This window comes from Stegostoma tigrinum, chromosome 42 (genome assembly GCF_030684315.1).
Source record: "Stegostoma tigrinum isolate sSteTig4 chromosome 42, sSteTig4.hap1, whole genome shotgun sequence".
NCBI lineage: Eukaryota > Metazoa > Chordata > Chondrichthyes > Orectolobiformes > Stegostomatidae > Stegostoma > Stegostoma tigrinum.
In genome coordinates this window covers 10083842-10101681 of record NC_081395.1, presented here as the reverse complement: position 1 = coordinate 10101681, position 17840 = coordinate 10083842, and the positions used below count along the sequence as shown (strand labels likewise).

Below are 17840 nucleotides of genomic sequence, written 5' to 3'. Positions count from 1 at the left end.
TCTATCTCTCTCCCCCCTCTCTATCTCTCTCTATATATACATATATATATCCCTCTCTCTATCTCTCTCTATATATATCTCTCTCCCTCTCTCTGTCTCTCTCTATCTCTCTCCCTCTCTCCCCTCTCTATCCCTCTGCCTCCCTCTCACTCTATCTCTCTCTCTCCACCCCCCCCCTTTCTCACTCCCACTCTCTCTCTCCATCTGTCTCTATATCTCTCTCCCTCTCTCTCCCTCTCTCTCTCTGTCTATCTCTCTCTGTCTGTCTCTCTCTCCCGCTATCTCTCTCTCTCTCTCTCCCCCTCTCCCTCTCTCTCACCCTCACTTTCTATCTCTCTCTCTCTCCCTCTCTCTGTTTCTCTGTCTGCCTGCCTCTCTCTCTCTGCCCCTCTCTATCTCCCTCTCTCTCTCTACCTCCCTCTCTCTATCTCTCTGTCTTTCTCTCTCTATCTGTCTCTCGCTTTCCCTCTATCTCTCTATTTCCCTCTCTCTCCCTATCTAGCTCTCTCTCTCTCTCCCCCTCTATCTCCCATTCTCGCACTCTTTCTCTCTCTATCTCTCACTGTCTCTCTCACTGTCTCTCTCTCTCCCCCTCTCCCTCTCTTTCTCTCCCCCTCTCTATCACTCTCACTCTCTCTATCACACCCTCTCTCTGCCTCCCTATCTGTCTCTGTCTGTCCCTCTCTCTCTGCCTCTCTCTTTCAATCCTTCTCTCTTTATATCTCTCTCTCTATATATATCTCTCTCTCTCCCTCTCTCTATCTCTCTCTCTCTCTATCTCTCTCCCTCTCTCCCCCCCTCTATCTCTCTCTCTGTGTCTGTCTCTCTCACTCCCTCTATCTCTCTCTTTCTCTCTGTCTGTTTCTCTCTCCCTCTTTCTCTCCCTCTCTCTATCTATGTCTCTCTCTCTCCCTCTCGCTCTCTGTATGTCTCTCTCTCCCCCTCTATCTCTCTCTCTCTTTCTCTATCTCTGTCTTTCTCTCTCTCTGTCTATCTCTCTCTCTCAATCTCTGTCTGTCCCTCTCTCTTCCTCTATCTCTCTCTCTATCTCGCCCTTCTCTATCATTCTCTCTCTCTCCCTCTCTCTATCTCTCTCCCTCTCTATATACATATATAAATCCCTCTTTCTCTCTCTCTCTCTCTCTTTCTCTCTCCCCCCCATCTCCCATTCTCTCACCCTCTCTCTCTCTCTCTGTCTCTCTCTATCTCTCCTTCTCTCTGTCTCTCTCTCACTGTCTGTCTCTCTCTCTCTCCCCTTCTCTCTCTTTCTCTCCCCCTCTCTATCTCTCTCACTCTCTGTATCACTCCCTCTCTCTGCCTCCCTAACTCTCGCTGTCTCTCCCTCTCTCTCTCCCTCTCTCTATCTCTACCCCCCTCTCTCTCCCTTCCTGTCTATCTCCCCCTCTCTCTATCTATCTCTCTCTCTCTCCCTCTCTCTGTCTCTTTCTCTCCCTATCTCTATCTCTCTGTCTTTCCCTCCCTCTATCTGTACCCCCCTCTCTCTATCTATCTCTCTCTCTCCCCCCCTCTCTCTCTCTCCCCCTCTCTCTCTATCTCTCCCCTCTCTCTATTTCTCTAAATATACATATATATATATATCCCTCTCTCTATCTATCTATATATCTCTCTCTCCCTCTCTCTCTATCTCTCTCCCCCCTCTATCTCTCTCTATCCCTCTGCCTCGCTCTCTCTATCTCTCTCTCCCTCTCTATCTCTCTCTCTGCGTCTGTCTCTCTCTCCCTTTAACTCTCTCTCTCTCCCTCTCCCTCTCTCTCACCCTCTCTTTCTATCTCTCTCTCTCCCTCTCTCTGTCTGTATGGCTCTCTGCTCTCCCCCTCTCTCTCCTCCTCTATCTCCCTCTCTCTCTCTCTCTATCTTCCTCTCTCTATCTCTCACTGTCTTATTCTCTCTCTGTTTGTCTCTCTCTCTCTTTCCCTCTATCTCCCATTCTCTCACCCTCTCTCTCTCTCTGTCTCGCTCTCTCTCTCCCCCTCTCTCTCCCCTTCTATCTCCCTCTCTCTATCTCTCTCCCTCCCTCTCTGTCTCTCTCTCCCTCCCTCTTTCGAGAAGCATTTGCCTGTTGGAGATGTGGGGAGAATTCGACCTGAACCTGGGTGAGGTAGGGATTCGCAGTGGGCCTGGGTGGGGGTGGGAGGGGGGACCAGCATTGGAAATTTGGTAAGGAGTCACTTGGGGCCCAAGCAGAGAGGTCTTGGCGCAGCCTGGGAGTGGGGATTCTCAGATGGAAGGGTGTTGATAAGGAGTCACGCAGCACCCCCAATTTGCAGATGATACAAAGATAGGTGGAGGCACAGGTAATATTGAGGATGAGGGGAGGCTGCAGAAGGATTTGGACAGGTTAGGAGAGGGGGCAGAGAAGTGGCAGATGAAGTACAACATGGAAAAGTGTGACGTCATGCACTTTGGGAAAAAGAATAGAAGTATGGAATATTTTCTAAATGGGAGAAAATTCAGAAATCTGAAATGCATAGAGACTTGGGGGTTTGCGTCCAGGACTCTCTCAAGGTAAACTTACAGGTTGAGTCTGTGCAAATGTAACTTTGGCATTTATTTTGACAGGATTTGAATAAAAAAGCAGGGATATGCTCCTGAGGCTCTATAAGGCTCTGGTCAGGCCACATTTGGAGTATTGTGTGCAGTTTTGGGCCCCATATCTCAGGAAGGATGTACTGGCCCCACAGCAGGTTCAGAGGAGGTTCATGAGAATGGTCCCAGGAATGAAAAGCTTAACATATGAGGAATGTTTGAGGGCTCTGGATCCATACTCGATGGAGTTTAGAAAAATGAGGGGGGATCTAATTGAAACTTACAGAATACTGAATGGTCTGGACAGAGCGGATGTTGGGAAGATGTTTCTATTGGTAGGAGAGACTAGGACCTGAGGGCACAGCCTTAGAGTAAAGGGAAGACCTTTTAGAACTGAGATAAGGAGAAACATCTTCAGCCAGAGAGCGGTGAGTCTATGGGATTCACTGCCGCAGAAGGCTGTAGGAGCCGGTCAGTGAGTACATTTAAGACTGAGATAGTTTTTGATTTTCAAGGGGATCAAGGGTTACAGGGAGGACGCAGGAGAATGGGGTTGAGGAACTTATCAGCTATGACTGAATGGTGGAGCGGACTCAATGGGCTGAACGGCCTAATTTCTGCCCCTATGTCTTCTGGTCTTATTAAACAAGGAGGCTGTAGCATAACCTTGGGTGGGTGGGGGGAGGTGGGGAGCGGTGCATGGAGGGGTGGTAGGATTCACAGAAGCCAGGAGTAAGGGAGTCACTTGGGGCCACGGCAGGGGGATTTTGGCATAGCTCCATGGAGTTGTGAGGTGTTTGTGTGTGGTGACTTTCGAGGGAGGCAGAGAGAGGGAGTCACGTGGGATGGAGACGCACCCTTTGACGAGCTCCAGGACAATGAAGTCGTTACCATCCCCGCTGTTGTAGAGGATGAGGCCATCAATGGTGGTGGTCTTGAACTGCAGGAAGAGGTGCATGGAGGTGTAGGCCTGGAGGGTGGCCAGAGCAAGGTAGCTGGACTTGGTTTTGAATGTGACTGGATCAGCGATGATGTCCCGCATGCCGAAGAAGGCGTTGAGCTCACAGTAGCTGATGTCGCCATTCTTGCAGAGGTCCAGGTAATCCATCCCATTGAAACACAGGCTCTGCAAGTGCCCGATGAAGTTGGAGGGTACCACAGCGATAAACCGCTTCTCTGTCATGATTCCCGTCTCAATGTTGTGGAACTCCAGCCGCGTATGGTCACCGGCCATCTGCCCTGGAGACGGTGAAAACAAAGTCTTTGACTCCGAATGCAAACTGACAACCCACCTACCACCCATTCTGCAGAGACAGAGACAGACAGCGAGGGAGAGAGAGGGGCGGACACAGGGGGGGAGAGAGAGAGAGAGGGCAAGCAGAGGGAGGGAGAAAGAAACAGTGGGGTTGAGAAAGAGGCAGGGGAGAGAAAGGGAGGGGAGACCGAGAGAGGGAGGGAGTGGGGAGAGTTGGGGGGGAGCAAGAGTGATGTAGGAAGAGGGGAGTCAAAGCAGGGGTAGAAGGAGGAGGGTGACAGAGCGTTGGAGGGAGGGGTGTAAGAGAGAGAGGAGGAAGAGAAAGAGAGGGAAGGGGAGGGAGAGAGAGAGAGAGAGAGTGGGCTTGGGGGGGGGTGGAGAGAAGGAGGTGAGACCAAGAGAGGGAGGGAGGGAGTGGGGAGGGGGATGGGAGGGAAAGCGAGAGAGGTGGGGTATATAAAGAGAGAGAGAGAGAGAAAGAGAGAGGAAAAGAGAGGAGAGGTACAGAAAGTGACAGAGATAGGGGTAGAGAGAGAAAGAGACAAAGAGATACACAGAGACATAGAGACAGAGAGAGAGAGGGAGGGAGAGAGAGAGAGAGAGAGAGAGAGAGAGAGAGAGAGAGAGACGGAAATCGAATTAATTTTTCAAGACTACGATGACTCTTTTTTCAGAACATTTCTCAACTTTTCTCAAGTTTTGACGAAGAGCCATGCCAATGTTGAAGCGTTATCTGCGTTTCTCTCACTTTGCTAGACAATTAACCCAAAGTCTGCACCCACCCCCACCGCCCGCTTCCCGCTTATCCCCTCCAGGAAATGTTCTGGGGACTGGATCTGAATCCCACTGTGACCAATTCAGGGGAAAACAAACCTGGAAGAAACAGTCTAATGGCGACTATAAAAACATTACTGATAGATGATTTACTGGTGCCTTTTTTAGGGAAGGAAATTGCTTTCCTATCTACACGTAACTCCAAACTCATCACGATGAGTTAATGCCGTTAACGCTGCTCCAGCTAACGGTGAATCAAGAGTTACAGTGAAAAGACCCATAAGTGGAGTCGAGGTTGATCAGAGTAACAGCCACATTTAATGGCAGAGCAGACTCGATGAGCTGAATGGCCAGTTTCTGCTGTTATACCTTTGGTTTTCTACAGCATGTGTATATTCTATGAATGCACTAACGGCCTGTCATATCTTTCAATACCGCACAGCACGGGTTTCGATCTTAGGGAGTGGGGGCTAACATAAATCAGATGCAAAAGCTTTGCTGGAAACGAAATCCACGGCAAGGGGGCAGCTCAGTCATCTACTCCTCACTGGCTCTAGCTTTACTCCAGTGTTTTATAAGAAATTATTTAATTGCATTTAAATTCTACATGCTGCCCAAGTGGGAATTGAAACAGCGTCACTACAGCCTGGATTGGAAATGGAACGTTGTCATTGTTACCTTCCTACCTTGTGTTCTCAAGGTAGCTCTGGCTAGAACTGGTAAAGGGGATAGTGAAAACTCTGATATTAGCCACTGAATGGCCTTACGAACACCTCCTTAAGACTAACCCATCACAGATTGTTTAAGAACCAAAGTACAATGTACAATGGCCATTCCCCCCATCTCGATTATGCTGGCTCATGCAAAGAGCAATCTAATTGTCGTCCCCAACTCCATGGCCAATTCCTTCTCTCACAATAATTTATCCAGTTCATCTTTGATTGTCTATATTCTTTTATCTGTCCGCACCACCTTCTTAGAATAGTATATTCCAAACTTTAGCCAGCAAAAAGATATTTTTCTCCCCAATGTCCATTGTGCTCAGGAAGCTCGACACCATCCAGGACAAAGCAGCCCTCACTGGATTGGCCCCACACCCACAAACATCCCACTCCCTCCACCCACCGACGCTCAGTCGCAGCAGTGTGTACCATCTACAAGACGCCCTGCAGCAACTCACCGAGGCTCCTTAGACAGCACCTTCCAAACCCACCACCACTTCCATCCAGAAGGACAAGGGGCAGCAGGTACATGGGAACGCCACTCCCTGCACGTTCCCCTCCGAGCCACTCCCTATCCCGACTGGGAAATATATTGGCCGTCCCTTCAGTGTCGCTGGGTCACAATCCTGGAATTCCCTCCCTAAGGGGCATCGTGGCTCTCCCCACAGCACACGGACTGCAGCGGTTCACTGTTGTGGGAATGAAAAGGTAGAAGCGCTTTCTTTTCCCTCTCTCAATTATAGCCAAAAGCTGGGGGTTCGCTCTGCTGCTGTCAAACAAATCCATTTTTCTGAATTTCCAAGAGCTTTGTGTTTGTGAAACGTAACTGTATTGGAACAATTTATTACTAATAGTTACTGTACCTATCAGTCTGTTAATTTTTCTAGTAGAGCAAAGTTATTCTAAATTCCAGCTTCATTGCTTGCATTTTAACAACTGTCTTCATCAAATCCTTGCAGGGTGGATGCAGGCCATTTGGCCCATTGAGTTACACTGACCCTCTGAGAGCATCCCACCCTGACCTACCCCATCCCTGTGATCCTGCATTTCCCATAGCTAACCTACATAGCCTGCACACCATGCGGCAGTTTAGCACAGCCAATCCACCCTAACCTGCACACCCCTGGGCACTATGGGACAATTTAGCACGGCCAATCCACCCTAACCTGCACATCCCTGGGCACTATGGGACAATTTGGCACGGCCAACCCACCCTAACCTGCACACCCCTGGGCACTATGGGACAATTTAGCACGGCCAACCCACCCTAACCTGCACATCCCTGGGCACTATGGGACAATTTAGCACGGCCAATCCACCCTAACCTGCACATCCCTGGGCATTATGGGACAATTTAGCACGGCCAATCCACCCTAACCCGCACATCCCTGGGCACTATGGGACAATTTAGCACGGCCAATCCACCCTAACCCGCATATCCCTGGACACTATGGGACAATTTAGCACAGCCAATCCACCCTAACCTGCACATTTGTGGACTGTGGGAGGAAACCCATGCAGATACAGGGAGAACATACAAACTCCACACAGACAGCCACCCAAGGCTGGGATCAAACCCAGATCCTTGGAACTGTGAAGCAGTAGCACTAACACACTGTACTACCCATTCTGCTTAGCTTTGAATCATTTGACTCGTCACATTGCATCTGGAACACAGCACTTCACACTTGCCTTTAAAATAGGAAAGGAAAAAGCTACGGTCTAGGCTACCTTCTTAAAATATTTTGAGGGAGTCTGGTCTGGTTCATAACAGGAGTCACACCTTCAGTCTCTGCATCCAGGCTGTTGATATAGATGGTAAATAATGGAGGTCCCAGCACTACAAAAAGTCACTCACCACAACCTTTCCAACTTGAAAATGATCCATTTATGTCCCTGAAGGGAGACTGCACACCTTCTAGGTTCAACTGAGTAATGGCTGAATCAAATACCTTGTTCAGAAGCAAAGCAGGAGGAACGGTTTGTTGTCTAGTTCTGAAGTGTGGGTTATAATTACTGTAAATAATGTACTGCACTCTGTTTGTCACTGTTAATTTATCTCTGAAAGGTTAACTACACTTGTCAGCCAGGTACTATACATATTGCTAGAAATGAAAGATGAAAAAGGAGCATGAAATATATCACAGCAAGTCTCTCTATTTCTGCCTCTTTCTCGCATTCAAAGAATATATCTCTCCCTCTGCCTCTCTCTTTCTAAAAAAGCTCCTGTCACTCTCCCTTCTCTCTGTCTATGTCTGTCTTGTGTCTCTGCTACATAACCTATAAAAGTATATCACTTTTATTTGTATTATCTTTAAATGGATAATGGATAAATGGAGAAAATTGTACTTGGTCTGATGAGTGAGTTTGTGGACTTGGGAGAGGAGGAGTGTCAAAAGGATAGAAGTGGATTGCAGATTTGGCAACTATTTCATAAACACGAAATCGTTGACATTTCATGTAGACCACAGGTCTATCCAATCTGGCTGTTAAGTTGACGAGATTAGACAGGACGAGAGGGCAGAATAGCTGACAAAGTCGGTAGCTGACTAAATTATCGAACCAAAACGAGCGTACATGATGTGCCTTGGAAGTGACCACACTAGAGGGGTTGGGTGTGGTGGGGAGGTGGAAATGAATTGCTGATGATTGTTAGACAAGTTGTTTATTTCAGTCTATAAAAAGCTGTAACTCATGCCCATGAATCAGAGTGAGTTTGGTGTTCCTGAGTGCCTACCTAGAACTCCTCTCCCTGCATTCACCAGTAAATGCATGTAATACACTGCTCGATTCACTTAAACAAACTTCTCCGCCCCTGAGTAGGTCGCTCAAACAAACCCTACAACAAAACTGTTGAGGGACGGAATTGCAGGATTCTGACCCAGCGACACTGAAGGAACGGCCGATATATTTCCCAGTCGGGATGGGGAGTGGGTCAGAGGGGAACTTGTAGGGGGTGGTATTCCCATGTACCTGCTGCCCCTTGTCCTTCTGGATGGAAGTGGTGGTGGGTTTGGAAGGTTCTGTCTAAGGATCCTCGGTGAGTTGCTGCAGGACGTCTTGTAGATGGTGCACACTGCTGCGGCTGTGCGTCGGTGGGTGGAGGGAGCGGGATGTTTGTGGATGTGGTGCCAATCAAAGCGGGGGCTGCTTTGTCCTGGATGGTGTTGAGCTTCTTGAGTGTTGTTGGAGCTGTCCCCATCCAGGGGCAAGTGGGGGGTTATTCCCTCACACTCCTGACTGGTGCCTTGTCGATGGTGGGACAGGCTTTGGGGGGAATTCAGGAGGTGAGTTATTCACTGCAGTATTCCTAACCTCTAGCATGCTCTTGTAACAACTGTAATTATGCGGAGAGTCCAGTTGAGTTTTTGGTCAATGGTAATCCCCAGGATTTTGATAGTGGGGGAGTCAGTGATGGTAACACCATGGAATGTCAAGGGCTGGTGGTTGGATTGTCTCTTTTTGGTGATGGTCAATGCCTGGCTGTAGTGTGGTGTGAATGTCACTTGCCACTTGTCAGCCCAAGCCTGGATATTATCCAGATCTTGTCGCATGTGAACATGGACTGCTTCAGTATCTGAGGAGTCACGAATGGTGCTGAGCATTGTGCGATCATCAGTGAACATCCCCACTTCTGACCTTATGATGGATGGAGGGTCATTGATGAAGCGGCTGAAGATGGTTGGGCGTAAGAAACTACCCTGAGGAACTCCTGCAGAGATGCCCTGGAGCTGAGATGACTGACATCCAACAACTACGACCATCTTCCTATGTGTCAGGTATTACTCCAACCAGCGGAGAGTTTGCCCCCTGATGGCCAATGATTCCAGTTTTAGTAAGACCCTTGTTTCAGAGCTAAGTGTTTGGCCATAGATGAGAGGGAAATTTTCCTTCAAATGTTGCTGAGGGCTTTCTCCTTCAACATCAAGACCCACAGCCATTCTCCTCAAAAAGCACCAAGGAACATGGCATGTTCACGGATCATTTTGGATCTGACACACTCAAATTGATCGGTTATTGGACATAGAATCATAGAGTCATACAGCCCAGAAACAGACCTTTTGGTCCAAACCATCCATGCTGACCAGATATCCTAAATTAATCCAGTCCCATTTGCCAGCATTTGGCCCATATCCTTCTAACCCCTTCCTGTTCATGTACCCATCCAGATGCCTTTTAAATGTTGTCATTGTACCAGCCCCCACCACTTCCTCTGGCAGCTCGTTCCATACACGCACCATCCTCTGCGTGAAAAAGTTACCCCTCAGGTCCCTTTTAAATCTTTCCCCTCTCACCTTAAACCGATGCTCCTCTAGTTCTGGACTCCCCCCTACCCTGGGGAAAAGACCCTGTCTATTCACCCTATCCATGCTCCTCATGGTTTTATAAACCTCTGTAAGGTCCCCCCCTCAGCCTCTGACTCTCCAGGGAAAATAGCCCCAGCCTATTCAGCCTCTCCTTGTAGCTCAAACCCTCCAAACCTGGCAATGACCTTATAAATCTTTTCCATACCCTGTCAAGTTTCACAGTATTTTCCCTGTAGTGGAGAGACCAGAATTGAATGCAGTATTCCAAATGTGGCCTCATCGATGCCCAGTACAACCACAACACGACATCCCAACTCCTATATGCAGCACAATGACCAATAAAGCCAAGCATATCAAACACCTACTTCATCGTCCTGGCTACCTGCAACTCCACGGGTGAGAGTGTGACTATACTTGTTACCCATCTCTTGCATGCAGTGGCTTGCTTGAACCATACAAGGGGCCCGTTAAGCATTGTCCATGGCCCTGTAGGGTCTGGAGTCACATATGAGACAGATAGGGGTAAGGATGGCAGATTTCCCTCCTTAAGGGGCTTTTGCGAACCAGTTAGAGTATTTTTTTTCTGACAATCATCATGGCCCCTTGGCAGAGGATAGATTTCAATTCTCGAACTTGTTAATTATTCACGTAACCTGTATATATCCATTCGCAAATTCCTTATCTCCTTACTGCAACTGCTGTTCCTATCTATCGTAGTTCCATCTGCTATAATTGGGCAGCAGTAGCTTCTCTTCTCGTGTCCCAGTCTGTAATGTAGATTGTAAATAGTCAGGCTCTGAGAACTGAGTCCAGTGGCACCCAACACAGTTACATTTTGCCAACCAGAAACTATGATCCGGTCCTTATATGATCTGAAGTCCCCATCTGCGTCAAGAAGACCAGCATCAGCCCAATGCCAATGAAAAATCATGCAGCATGCCTCGATGACTGAAATCCAGCACCTCTGACCTCTATAATTATGAAGTTCTTCAAGAGGTTATTCATGGCTCACAACTCCAGCCTAACGAGTTGCCTTGATCCCTTGCAATTCACCAACCAGCACAACAAGTCCACACCATAATCCTGGTCCTATGCTCATCCCTGGAACATCTGGACAACAAGGATACTTACGTCAGGGTCCTGCTTATTGGCTATAGCTCCACTTTCAATACCATAATTCCAAACAAACTCGTCTCCAAACTCTGGGACCTTGGTCTCTGTTCCTCTCCCTGTAACTGGATTCTTGACTTCCTGACCCACAGATCGCAGTCATAAGGGCAGGCGACAATATCTCCATGGTAATCCTCAACACCAGTGCCCTGCAAAGCTGCCTTCTCAGCCTCCTACTTTACTCCTTATATACACACAACTGTGTGGCCAAATTCTGCATTGACTCCATTTTCAAGTTTGCTGATCACACCACCTCAAACGACGATGAGACGGAGTACAGGAAAGAGATTGAGGGCTTAGCAATATGGTGTAATTTTTTGAAACATTCATTCGCAGGATGAGGACTTTGCTGGCCAGGCAGCATTTGATGTCCCATCCCTAATTTCCCAGAGGGCAGTTCAGAGTCAACCACTTGCTGGGGGCCTGGAGTCACATGTGGGCCAGATCAGGCGAGGATGGTAGCTTCCTTCCCTCAAGGGCATTAGTGAACCAGATGGATTTTTCCCGACAATTGACATTGGATTAATGGTCATCATTAGACTCTTAATTCCAGATACTTTATGAAATTCAAATTCCATTATCTGCCATGGCAGGATTCAAATCTGGATCCTCAGAGTGTTATCTGGGTCTCTGGATTAACAATCTTGTGATAATACCACTAGGCCATCACCTAAAGACAACAATCTCTCCCTAACTTTCAGCAAAACAAAGAAGCTGGTCATTGATTTCGGGAAGTGGAATGGGGGGGCACACCCCTGACTGCATTAATGGGGCTGCAGTGGAGATGGTTGACAGTGTCACGTTCCTGGGAGTGACAATCATTGACAATCTGTCCTGGTCCACCCACATTGAGGAGTATAGTAGGGGCCTGAGAAGGCAGCTTTGCAGGACACTGGTGTTGAGGATTACCATGGAGATATTGTCACCTGCCCTTACTGACTGCGAACTGTGGGTCAGGAAGTCAAGAATCCAGTTACAGGGAGAGGAACAGAGACCAAGGTCCCAGAGTTTGGAGACGAGTTTGTTTGGAATTATGGTGTTGAAAGTGGAGCTATAGCCAATAAGCAGGACCCTGACGTAAGTAAAAACCAAAAGAACTGCGTATGGTCTTCTGAGGAAGGGTCACCGGACCCGAAACATTAACTCTGTTTTCTCCTCCATATGTGCTGCCAGACCTGCTGAGCTTTTCCAGCAACTTTGTTTTTGTCCCTGACGTAAGTATCCTTGTTGTCCAGATGTTCCAGGGGTGAGCGTAGGACCAGGGAGATGAGAAGCACAACATCTCTTCTTCCTCAGGAGGCTAAGGAAATGCAGCATGTCCACAATGATTCTTACCAATTGCTATAGATGCATCATAGAACACATTCTATCCAGGTGCATCATGGCTTGGACAGCAACTGTTCTGTCCAGGGCCATAAGAAGCTACAGAGAGGTGTGAACACAGCCCAGTCCTTCAGACAAACCAACCGCTCATCCATTGACTCCATCTATACTTCCCCCTGCCTCGGGAAGGCAGCCAACATCATCTCAGACCCAAACTACTCCGGTTATAATCGCTTCCAACCTCTTCCTATTGGGAAGAAGGTACAAAAGCCTAAACACACGGGCCGACAGATTCAAGAACAACTTCTTCCCTGTCGTTATTAGACTTTTCAAACAGACATCTCAAATGTTAATGCTGACCTCTCTCTCGCTGCACCTTCTTGGTAGCTATAACTCTGCTGTTACCCTGATGCACATGAATAGTACGATCTGCCTGTAAAGTATGTATTACAACACTTTTCACTGTACCTCAGTATACGTGACAGAATTAAATCAAATCAAATCAAACAGGCCCATTTATCCCAAAATTCGGCTTTCTGTTGGTTGGGAAATCCTCCACCCCAGGCAATAAGAAATAGGAGCAAAAGTAGGCCATTCAGCCCATTGAGCCTGTTCCTTCATTCAACGGCTGATCTGATCATCCTCAACCCCACGTTCCTATGCTTGCCCCCTCGATTCCCCATCATGATTAAAAATCTATCTCAGCCTTGAATCTACTGCATGACCTGGCCTTGCCAGATCCCTGCGAAAAAAGATTCCACAGATTCACTCCCCTCTGAGAAAAGAAATTCCTCCTCTTCCCTGTCTTCAAATGGGCAAGCCCTCATTCTGAGATGATGGCCCTCTGGGTCCTAGACTCTTCCACAAGGAGAAACAACCTCTCCACATCTACCTTGTTAAAGTCCCTCTAAGAATGTTCTGATAGGGTTGCCTCTCATTGTTCTAACCTCCAAGGGAGTGCAGGCCCAACCTCTCCCTATCAGACAGTCCCTCCATAAGACCACAAGAACATAAGAGACAGGAGCAGGAGTAGGCCATTCAGCCCCTCCAGCCTGCTCCCCCATTCAATAAGGCTGCGGCTGATCATTTTACGGACTCAGCTCCACTTACCTACCCGCTCACCCAAACCCTTAATCCCTTTACTGTTCAAACATTGATCTATCTTGCCTTAAAAACATTCAACAAGACAGCCTTAACTGCTTCACTGGGCAGGGAATTCCACAGATTCATAACCCTTCGGGTTAAGAAGTTCATTCTCAACTCTGTCCTAAATCTGTTCCCCCCTTATTTTGAGGCTGAGCCCACCTAGTTCTAGTTTCACCCACCCCCCCCCACAGTAGAAATGACCCCCCTGCTTCTATCTTATCTATTCCCTTCATAACTTTATATGTTTTATAAGATTCCCACCACATTCTTCTAAATTCCAACGAGCACAGTCCCAGTCTACTTAATTTCTCCTCATAAGCCAACCTCCTCAACTCCAGATCTAATCTAGTGAACCTTCCTCTGCACCCGCTTCCAGTGCCAGTCCATCCTTTCTCAAGGAAGGAGACCAAAACTGTACACAGTGTTCCAGATGTGGCCTCACCAGCTCCCTATACAGCTGCAGTGTTACCTCCCTGTTTTTAAACTCCAACCCTCTCGCATTGAAGGACAATATTCCATTTGCCTTCTTCATAACCTGCTGCATCTGCAAACCAACTTTTCTTTGCACTTCATGCACAAGGACATCCAGGTCCAACTGTGCAGCAACGCACCGTAGTTTTTCATCATTTAAATAATCATCCATTTTGTTGTTATTCCAACCAAAATGGATGGCCTTGCATTTACCAACATTGTACTCCACCTGCCGGACACTTACCCACTCACTCCATGCCCAGGATCAGCTCAGTTGAATATTCTCTGGATTGCGTTCAAAGCCAGTCTGCCTTTTCTTAGAAAAGGGGCCCAAAACTGCTCACAATATTCCAGCTGTGATCTGACTAGTGTCTGGTACAGTTTTAGCACAGCCTCCCTATTTTTCCATTCCATTCCCTTGGAATTACAGGCCAACATTCCATTTGCCTTCCCTGATATTCAATAGTATTGGACACTAGCTTTTATGAATGAGGACTCCCAAAATTCCCTGTGCTGCAGCTTTCTGCAGTCTTTCTCCATTTAAATAATGTTCAATTCCTCTTCTTTCTGCCAAAATGCATAATCTCACCTTTCCCCATCTCATATTCCACCTGCCAAGTTCCTGCCCAACTGTTTAACCTGCCTGTGTCAACCACAGTTCCCCTGAGTTTACTAACCCAGTGACACTTCCACTAGCCTAACCCTTCCTCACCTACCAGATAGCTGGGTTTCACTAAGCAGGAACTTGGCATGGTTGCCCTCTTTTGTCTGTGAAGATCATGTCTTATAGAAATGTAGAAGAAAGGAGCAGGAGGAGGCCATTTGGCCCTTCAAGCCTGCTCCGCCATTCTTCACGATCATGGCCCATCGTCCAACTCAATAGCCTAATACTGCTTTCTCCGCATAACCTTTGATCCCATTACCCCCCCCCCACCCAAGTGCCCTACATTCAATGCTTTGTCATCAACTACTTCCTGTAGTAATGATTCTACAGGCTCACCAGTCTTTGGATGAAGAATGTCTCCTCATCTCCGTCCTAAATGATCTATCCTGAATCCTCTTACTGTGGCCCCTGATTCTGGACACACCCACCATCGGGAACATACTGCCTGCATCTGCCCTGTCCAGTTCTGTTAGAGATCCCCCCTTATTTGTCTGAACTCCAGCAAAAACAATCCCAACCCAATCAATCCCTCCTCATATGTTAGACCCGCCATCCACAGAATCAGCCTGGTAAACCTTCGCGGCACCCCATTGAGAGCAAGAGCATCCTTCCTCAGAAAAGGAGACCAAAACTGCACACCATATTCCAGGTGTGATCTCACCAACGCCCTGTATAACTGCTACAACACATCCCTGCTCCTGTACTCGAAACCTCCCGCAATGCAGGCCAACATACCATTTGCCTTCCTTACCACCTGCTACACCTGCATGCTTACCTTCAGCAACTGGTGCACAAGGACACCCAGGTCCCACTGCACACTCCCCCTCTCCCAATTTACAGCCATTCAGGTCGTAATCTGGTTTCTTATTTTTGCTTCTGAGTGAATAACCTCACATTTACCCAAATTATACTGCATCTGCCATCGATTTGCCCACTCACCCAACCTATCCAGATCCTGCCATTTTCATTCTTTCTCTTAATTCTAGACGGAGATGAGACAGTGATTTGTAAGGACTGTTGCACGGTTTGAGAACTTGATGCTCATTGTCAGCACTGTTTGCACAGCTGCAGGCTACAGCAGTATTCACAGTTGAACTGGGGTCGAGAATCAGCATACAATTGGAGAAACACATTTGGAGGGACAGGTGGGCTGGTGGAATTGGTTACTGCCTAGAAAGAAAGAGCAGATATAGGCCATTCAGCCCCTTTGAGCCAGCTTCACCTTTCAACATGATTAATGTTGAATTGGATGATCCCCGGTAAGGAGGGATTGGCTCATGAGCAAAGGTTAAACAGGTTGGGACTCTACTCACTGGAGTCTATAAAAATGAGAGGTGACCTCATAGGGGCTTGACAGGGTAAATGCTGAGGATATGTTTCCCCCTCACCTCATGGGAGAATCTAGGGCCAGAGTAAAGGGGCACCAATGAGGAGGAATTTCTTCTCTCAGAGTTGGAAATCCGTGCCAAAGAAAGCTGTGGGGGCAACTGAGTTGTTGTGTATATTTAAAGCTGAGAGAGAGAGAGATTCTTGACCAGTTGGGGAATTGAGGGTTATAGGGAAAACATGGGAAAGTGGATGTGAGGAGTGTCAGATCAGCCATTGAATGGAGGGGCAGCTTCGAGAGGCCAAACAGCCTACATCGGTTCTTATTTCTCTTTAAAAAAAACCTGGAAAATAGGAGCAGGAGTAGCAGTCTAGCTCTGGTTCTATCATTCAATAGTTTCATGGCTCAGTCCTCTATCTCACAGATTCCTGGGATGACAGGACTGATTATGAGGAGAGACTGGGTCTGTCAGGACTACATTCACTGGTGTTTTTAGAAGAATTCAGGGGATTCTCAGAGAAACCTGTAAAATTCCAACTGGGTCAATGCAGGAAAGGTGTACTACCCAATGACCCAGGGAGTCCAGGACCCGGGAGTCACCAGGGTCTAAGGATTACGGGGTAGGCTGCCTGAGATGAAATGACATGCCTTCAATTCTCTGTGAACGTGCTGTTGCGGACTGCCTCAAAACAGAGCAAATCCCAAATTAACCTCAGCAACTCTCACGCTCCCTTGTATCAAGAGATTCTCCATGAAACTGAAATGGGACAAGTGTGCCCTCTCCTGGCATAGCATTTGAATAGCAGACGGAAAAACAAAATCTCATGAATTCTATTTGTTTGTTGTTAGAGGGGCTCACTCCAGAATTCTATCAATGCATTGGCAGGTCCTTTTCATTTGATTGCCTGGACTTCCGGTCCCCTTACTAGAACAGGAATGTAGTTAACACTGGAGGCATTTCAAAGAAGGTTCACTCAACTGAGGGGAGTTTGTCTTACGAAGAGATTGAGTAGTTTAGGCCGATCCTCTGTGGAGTTTGGAAGAACAAGAGGGGAACTAATAGAGGTCTATACGATGCTAAAGGGGGCTTAACAAACAGGATGTTTCCTCGTGCAGGCAGTCTAGAACGAGAGGGCATCGCTTCACGATGGTAGGTGGAAGGGGCGAGGCGATAGATTTAAAACAGAGATGATGGGGGTTGGCTTCTCTCAAAGTGAGGGGGTGGTGTGTGAATCTGTGGAATTCACTCCCCACCCCCTCTCAGAGTGTGCAGTGGTTGTGGGGGGGCGGGGAGCGGGAAACGCATTGAATACATTTCAGGAGGAGACGGACAGATTTTTAATCAGTAACGGGTTATAGGGACTAGGGTAGGAAGGTGGGGCTGAGTCTGAGATGAGATCAGCCATGATTGTAGCAAATGGCAGGGCAGGCTCGATGGACTGAATGGGCTACTCCTGCTCCCAGCTCTTGAGGTCTGATGGGGTACAGGGTTCAGGACTGACCTGTACCAGGTGACTGAACAGTGACGGACCAAGGTCGCTCCGATATATATATATTGCACATCAGCGGTCTGGTCCCACTCTCTGCCCCTCACTCATTCTTCACTCTTGCTTCCAAGGGAGCGTCCTCACAAAATTTCTCTTGCCTATGTCAGCCATGATTCAAGGCTACTCATAGTCCCTTGAGCCTGATCAGCAGCTAATTAATGTAATCCAATTCATCCCTTCCTACAAAGTCCCTTACTGTCTTAGCTGCAAGAGTCACTCAGGAATTTCTCCTGAAAATTCATGGGATGTGGGCATTTACTGCCCCCTGTCTCTAACTGCCCCCTTGAGAAGGTGCTGGGGAGCTGCCTTCTTGAACCGCTGCAGTCCGTGTGCTGTTGGGAGACCCACGATGCCCAATAGGGTGGGAATTCCAGGATTCTGACCCAGCAACACTGAAGGAACGTCCGACATATTTCCCAGTCGGGATGGGGAGTGGCTCGGGGGGGAGCTTGCAGGGGGTGGTATTCCCATGTACCTGCTGCCCCTTGTCCTTCTGAATGGAAGTGGTGGTGGGTTTGGAAGGTGCTGTCTAAGGAGCCTCGGTGAGTTGCTGCAGGGCGTCTTGTAGATGGTACACACTGCTGCGA

General features: G+C 47.9%; 1 protein-coding gene across 2 annotated transcripts in view; it reads right to left on the bottom strand.

Moving 5' to 3' along the window:
• Positions 1–17840, bottom strand: part of LOC125449256 (neurexin-2-like) — a 1112849-nt gene that overhangs the window by 649173 nt on the left and 445836 nt on the right. For both annotated transcript variants that reach the window (XM_059641436.1, XM_059641437.1), the window contains one exon: positions 3405–3786. In XM_059641436.1, coding sequence (XP_059497419.1) covers positions 3405–3786 — 382 coding nt within the window. The remainder of the gene's footprint in view (positions 1–3404; positions 3787–17840) is intronic.